Raw genomic sequence first — 7526 nt, 5'->3', positions numbered from 1 at the left:
CTTTACTTGACACTCAGCGTCATAACACGTTATGACACGGTCATAACCGTGTCATAATATGTCATAACAGCTGGCATAACGTGTCATAACCTGTTATAATATGGTCATAACACTGTCATGACACATATTTAGACCTGTTGTTACATATATTGTGTTATTTTATGGCTGGTTATGACACCTACATAAGAGTGTAAAAACCCACAAAACCTACCACACAAGACAAAACATTCCATTACACCATACGTGTCAACAGTATGTTTATGTTGTATATATTTTGTTTTTTAATTGACCATATTAAATTATCATTGTAATTGCAAACACGTTGATGTCAGATATACACCTACCCCAATGCTCTGTTGCTGATGACTGGGATGACTGCAGGAGCAGATTTCAGGAGCAGGACAAGACACCCTCTTTGTGACTGATGACTGATATAAGGGCATGTACGTGATAGGCCTTTCTGGCTTATATGATTAAGATGGTCATAATGCTTCTTGACAGTGTCATAAAGTATATTTTCTTAGTTCAAGTAAAGTGACACAGGATGGTCATAATGCTTCTTGACAGTGTCATAAAGTTATTTTAAAACAAAGGATTTAAGAAATAAACTTTCAAATGAAAGGAAACTTCTTGGCAGGGAAAATGAAACAAATTTTAATAAATGTGGGTTTTAGCACTCTTATAACCAGCCATAAAATAAAACAATATATATCACAACAGGTATAACTATATGGGTCATGACAGTGTTATGACCATATTATGACAGGTTATGACTGTGTCATAACATGTTATGAAACTGGCTGTCAAGTAAAGTGTTACTGAAATCTCATGGCAACCTCTCAACTTAGAGTGTAACTGTGTCCATGTCTAGTTGTGTGGGCTAAAGCTTGAATTAAAGCTGGAGGATAATGAGGAGGAGGGACCAAGGGTAGTTGGTAGATGAACCCATGTACAATACAGTATGTAGGCCTATGCCGCTTTGCCCCAACTCTGCCGCGCCTATACCTCCTCCCTTCTTCCTCCATGACAAGTCTCTCTCTTCCTCCTCTACTTCCTCCTATAGCGCCACGTTGAACTCAGTGACCAGGAAGTCCACGTGGTCCCTCTCGTTGGTCTTGAAGGCCTCTGCGATGAGGCGTGCGGCATCCCTGTGCTCCCGGCCCTTCAGGGAAACCCCGTTCACCTCCAGGATCACCTGACCCACCCGCAGCTGCCCGCAGTTATGCGCCGAACCGCCCCTCTGAGAGAAAGAAAGAGATTGTGGGAGAGAGAGAGCGCGAGAGAGAGGAAGACCAAGAAAATTACTGATAAATAGAGCACAAACAGACGTCAAATGCTTGTTGGTGATTGGTCACTATTACAACTGCTAACGAACCAGGAAGCAAAAGGACCTTTGTGATCTCATCTCTCACCACAGTTCCAGTCCCACGGCTCTAAACTCATTATCTGCAGTTAGAGGGGTTTTAAATGCCATGCATTATCAGCATGATTATCACTATACGTTTTGTTATTTAGAGCATTATCAGTTCTCTTTTTTACTGAGCCGGCCACAATTACCCCCAGCCACTGGAGCGACATGGAGATGGCTGTGATAGGGACTGTAGCAGCAGCAGCTCAGGGAGAGTGATAGGGAGTGATAGTGGCCACAGTGGTGCCTTCACTCTAGAGGGCTACTCGCCTGGAACGTTCACCACATCGTAGACTGTGATGACTTGGGAGACTGAAGCTACTACAAGAGGAAAACTAGCGCGACTACTATAAGACTATTGTAGTGCTGTACAGGGCCATGGAGCACCAGCGGGACCTAGATATGATTCCGAAGTGTGTCATCCTGAATGAAATGAGCGTCTTAGGTGTTGTGAATGGTTGTGAATACTCTATATGTGTATAAGTGTGAGTATAGTGTGAGTAAGTAATCATTCAGGAATGTTGCTAGGGTATGATGTGACCTGAGCCCTGCTTACGTTGATTGATATGGCTTGTAGTCCAAGATGAAGTATGCGTCCCAATTATGGGCTTTGGTCAAAAGTAGTGCACTACATAGGAAACAGGGAGCCATTTGGGACGCATTATTCCATAGGGGATTTCTAGCCAATTAAAGCCCAGAGCCATATTAAACTTGCTGATAATGACATGGGTTCTTCGTTAGAGCTACAGTGGAATGGGAGAGGTTATGATTGGACCATCAAACCCCCCAACCAATTATGATGCTGATGAGGCCATATCCCCTGTGACTGATTGTGGACACTGTGATGTCATAGCAGGGGTGCGTGGCAACGCCACATTGAAATGAAAATCAGCCTGGTTGGCGAGCGCACTCGGATACTTTGTCCCGACTCCCAAGATAGTGAAAAGCGAAAACAGATAAATAAAGAGAAAGGGGGATGAGACTAAAGAGTGGAGAGCGTGTCCGTATATCATGGCTCATGCATTTTGTCTGTGCATTTCCATTACAGCTGTTGATGAGGAGAGCTACGGTACTGGAATTAAAACCCACTCATGCCTGTCTGTCGCTAGCCCACCTCTCCCTCTCTTCATCCCCTATCCCCCCTTCTCTGCACCCCTTTATTATTAACACAGTATACCATCTTCTCTTCTCTCTCTGTATATCTCTCTCCCCTCCCTCTCTCCCTCTCTCCCTCCCTCCCTTGCGCTCTTTGATTTTGAATATGCTGATTTCCCGGCAAGAGCCTTTGTCACTCTCCTCGCAATCAGCGGCTCTTTTATTTTTCATTAGCCTTTCACGCCGGTCTCACCAAAGCATCTTTCGAGCGGGGGCTTTCAGTGGTTCACTGAACTCAACAGAACAGCACAGCTCTCCTCTCTCCTCACTCTTTATGCTAATCAACAGAGACACAGACAAATCAGAGCAGAACAGAGCTACAGCCAGACTCGCTGTTATTACCCTCAGCTTCTTATAGCTGTGGCCTTCAGCCAAGGTGACAACACTTTTATTTCACATAATGGTCACTGCTCTCAGTGGATGTTATCTTTCAGGTAAAGGGAGAGAACATGCTCAACTCTTATCTTCTTGCGTAAACAAATGAAAGGGTGCTTGGAACAAAACCTAAAACATTTTGATGTGCTCTTAGAGTAAGCAATTCATGTCAAGCATCTGGCAAGGGTAAAAGGCGAAAGGGCGATTCCAACGCCAGCGTAGCCCGAAAATATACGGAGTATCTCAGATTGTTCTGGCAATTTTCACATAGAAACTTATTTGGGAGGAAAGATGTTTGATATGCTTTTTAGATTTGTACCACTTTTTTTTTATCATGATGAAAGTGGCCATTTTATGCCCTTTTTAGACATATACAGTGAGGGAAAAAAGTATTTGATCCCCTGCTGATTTTGTACGTTTGCCCACTGACAAAGAAATGATCAGTCTATAATTTTAATGGTAGGTTTATTTGAACAGTGAGACAGAATAACAACAAAAAAATCCAGAAAAACGCATGTCAAAAATGTTATAAATTGATTTGCATTTTAATGAGGGAAATAAGTATTTGACCCCTCTGCAAAACATGACTTAGTACTTGGTGCCAAAACCCTTGTTGGCAATCACAGAGGTCAGATGTTTCTTGTAGTTGGCCACCAGGTTTGCACACATCTCAGGAGGGATTTTGTCCCACTCCTCTTTGCAGATCTTCTCCAAGTCATTAAGGTTTCGAGGCTGACGTTTGGCAACTCGAACCTTCAGATCCCTCCACAGATTTTCTATGGGATTAAGGTTTGGAGACTGGCTAGGCCACTCCAGGACCTTAATGTGCTTCTTCTTGAGCCACTCCTTTGTTGCCTTGGCCGTATGTTTTGGGTCATTGTCATGCTGGAATACCCATCCACGACCCATTTTCAATGCCCTGGCTGAGGGAAGGAGGTTCTCACCCAAGATTTGACGGTACATGGCCCCGTCCATCGTCCCTTTGATGCGGTAAAGTTGTCCTGTCCCCTTAGCAGAAAAACACCCCCAAAGCATAATGTTTACACCTCCATGTTTGACGGTGGGGATGGTGTTCTTGGGGTCATAGGCAGCATTCCTCCTCCTCCAAACACGGCGAGTTGAGTTTATGCCAAAGAGCTCGATTTTGGTCTCATCTGACCACAACACTTTCACCCAGTTCTCCTCTGAATCATTCAGATGTTCATTGGCAAACTTCAGACGGGCATGTATATGTGCTTTCTTGAGCAGGGGGACCTTGCGGGCGCTGCAGGATTTCAGTCCTTCACGGCGTAGTGTGTTACCAATTGTTTTCTTGGTGACTATGGTCCCAGCTGCCTTGAGATCATTGACAAGATCCTCCCGTGTAGTTCTGGGCTGATTCCTCACCGTTCTCATGATCATTGCAACTCCACGAGGTGAGATCTTGCATAGAGCCCCAGGCCGAGGGAGATTGACAGGTCTTTTGTGTTTCTTCCATTTAAGAATAATCACACCAACAATGTCACCTTCTCACCAAGCTGCTTGGCGATGGTCTTGTAGCCCATTCCAGCCTTGTGTAGGTCTACAATCTTGTCCCTGACATCCTTGGAGAGCTCTTTGGTCTTGGCCATGGTGGAGAGTTTGGAATCTGATTGATTGATTGCTTCTGTGGACAGGTGTCTTTTATACAGGTAACAAGCTGAGATTAGGAGCACTCCCTTTAAGCGTGTGCTCCTAATCTCAGCTCGTTACCTGTATAAAAGACACCTGGGAGCCAGAAATCTTTCTGATTGAGAGGGGGTCAAATACTTATTTCCCTCATTCAAATGCAAATACATTTATAAAATTTTTGACATGCGTTTTTCTGGATTTTTTTGTTGTTATTCTGTCTCTTACCGTTCAAATAAACCTACCATTAAAATTATAGACTGATCATTTCTTTGTCAGTGGGCAAACGTACAAAATCAGCAGGGGATCAAATACTTTTTTCCCTCACTGTACATGCCTCCTGTAAGACTCTATGATCCGTGAACCGTACATGATACAGACAACATCTTGGTGTCATTATACTCCTTATAGTGTGCTCTCAAAAAAAATAAAAATAAATTCATATTCATTTATTCAATATTAAAAATATGCATGTTAATATCTCAAAAGCACCCTTTTTGATTGTGCTTATTTTTAGGCATGCTGATTGAAACAATATACTCTGCAAACACGTCAAATGTCCAGAGTGGGCTCTCTGGTACTTTTGTAGATTTAACCCATTTTATACATTAGGAACACCTTAATATTGAGTTGCACCCCCTTTTTCCCTCAGAACAGCCTCAATTCGTCGGGCATGGACTTTACATGGTGTCGAAAGCGTTCCACAGGGATGCTGGCCCATGTTGACTCCAATGCTTCCCACAGTTGTGTCAAGTTGGCTGAATGTCCTTTGGGTGGTGGACCATTCTTGATACACACGGGAAACTGTTGAGCGTGAAAAACCCAGCAGCGTTGCAGTTCTTGACACACTCAAACCGTTGCGCCTGGCACCTACTACCATACCCTATTCAAAGGCACTTCAATATTTTGTTATGCCCATTCACCCTTTGAATGGCACACATACCCAATCCATGTCTCAATTGTCTCGAGGCTTAAAAATCTCCCCTTCAGCTACACTGATTGAAGTGGATTTAACAGGTGAAACAAATGTAAAAAGCATATCAAATCATCCTTCCTCCCAATGAAGTTTCTATGTCAGAATTGCCTGAACAATCTGAGATACCAAAAATATTTTCGGCTATCTTCAACTAGTCACACTCTGTTGTGTAGCCATGTGTGGAAGAGGAGGAGGCACGGGCCAATGACAGTGCAGAGTCGCAGAACAGTACCATGGTTGGATCATTTCTGACAGGTGCAGGGGATTGCCTGGCAAACTGTCATTTCGGAGATGACTTGAGATGGAGGGGTGAGGAGGGATGTTAGGCTGTTTGACACCCACCTGTATGGTGACGATGCGTGGCAGGGGCTGGCGAGTATTGGCACCCCCTTCGATTGTGATGCCGAGGGTGCTGGCACTCTTTGCCACCCTCACTAGTGTGGAGGTGGGCTCCAAGAGACCCGGCTGCAAAAAGAGAGAGAGGGTGGATAATATAACTCTGCTTTTTACTGAAATATTCACCTTGGAGAGCCTGGTCTGACCATGTACACTTTCCTTTTGCACCTTTGTTACCCATTAGCCCACCCACGAAGTTTGGAACAAATCAACAATTTCCCTTCCACCCAACCACCAATCGGCAATAAGCATAAAGGGACAGAGTATACGAGAGACCTCTAGCGCAGTATGAGATGAGATGTGATTGAATGGATGAGAAATCATTGAAAGGACATAGAAATTAATCAACGAGCAAAGAAAGAAAAACTATGTGCATAAAGAGAGAAGAAAACAGAATGAAATCACAGTAAGGATTGAGAACGAGCTCCAAGACAATGGGAGCAGTGACAGAGGACTACTCAGCTCTATTTCTCTTCTTGTCATCCCTCACTTTCAGCTTCCTCCATCCATCCATTCATCCACCCATCCATCCCTCCATCCATCTCCCTCTTTTCTCTCTCTGTGTCTTCTCTCTTCCCGCTGGTGTGTCCTCCTCACCGGTTTGGCGGAGGTGTCCCCTCCTGCCCCCTGGGGGTCTCGTGGGGGGCGTAAGCGGGCGGGACGGGGACTGCTTTCCTTGCTGAAACGTCCTGACTCGCCAATGTCCACCCCGCTGTCCTCGCTCAGCGTCTGTCCACTGTCTGACAGCTGGGACAGGTTGGCACCTGGGGGGTGGGGGGATGGGTGCAGGAGGTTAGATACTGGCACAGGGACACACTCAGGTAGAAACACATACACCCATGAGTACACATAGACATGCACTTTCTCTTATTTGTGTAACCAATCCTTTGCGTCCAAATCAGGTCTCATGGTTTTCGGAGTCCAACCTCCAACCTCCTCCCTTCAGTAATCCTGGCTGTCCCCCATGCCTCTTACCTCGTGCCTGGGGCAGTGACCGCACCTCGTTGACATCAGACTCTGCGTTGGGCCTATGGACCTCCACCATGACAAAGTGCTGTTTGTTGGAGCCAGGGGAGGACTTGTCCTGGCTGTGGGGAAGCGGAGGGGGTGCGGATGGGGCAGTGAGCGGCGGCGGAGGGGGTGGAGATGGAGAGGGGGCGGCAGGCTTGGTGGTCCTAGTAGGGGACTGGACTCGGGGGAATGGGCCTATGGGGTGCTTGTTGACCATGGAGAGCTGGGCAGTTGCCATCTCCTTCTTAGGGGGGACTGAGGGATCCTTTTTGGGGGGGACCTTGGGTAAGGAAGGGGGCCCTTGGTCCCCCCTCTGGTCAATGGGGGGGTTACGGGAGGAGGCGGTGAAGTAGAGCCCAGAATGGGAGGATTCGGAGGAGGGGAGCTTTTTGACCTGGTCCCGTCTGCTGGGGTGCCTCTGCACCCCTGGAGGGGGTGGGGGTTTGAAGGTGGGGGGAGATTCGGACGTGGAACGCACCTCATCCTAAGGTAAGAGGAGAACAAATAAATCACATTCCCCTCATCCCACAAAACACTCATATACTACAGCACATCTCA

The 7526-nt window shown here is 46.0% G+C and overlaps 1 protein-coding gene across 1 annotated transcript in view; it reads right to left on the bottom strand.

Annotated features, from left to right (window-relative positions):
- Nucleotides 1-735: 735 nt before the first annotated feature.
- Nucleotides 736-7526, bottom strand: part of LOC311099286 (whirlin-like) — a 138072-nt gene continuing 131281 nt past the window's right edge. The window contains exons 9-12 of the mRNA XM_084139997.1: nucleotides 6933-7452; nucleotides 6555-6721; nucleotides 5904-6026; nucleotides 736-1240 (exon numbers count right to left, since the gene is read on the bottom strand). Of these exons, the coding sequence (XP_083996123.1) occupies nucleotides 1058-1240; nucleotides 5904-6026; nucleotides 6555-6721; nucleotides 6933-7452 (993 nt within the window). The 3' untranslated portion in view covers nucleotides 736-1057. The remainder of the gene's footprint in view (nucleotides 1241-5903; nucleotides 6027-6554; nucleotides 6722-6932; nucleotides 7453-7526) is intronic.

The sequence above is a fragment of the Coregonus lavaretus genome (genome assembly GCF_964263955.1).
Source record: "Coregonus lavaretus genome assembly, chromosome: 24".
NCBI classification, from domain to species: domain Eukaryota; kingdom Metazoa; phylum Chordata; class Actinopteri; order Salmoniformes; family Salmonidae; genus Coregonus; species Coregonus lavaretus.
Note: the sequence above shows the minus strand (reverse complement) of the source record. Positions and strands in the feature narration are given on the sequence as shown.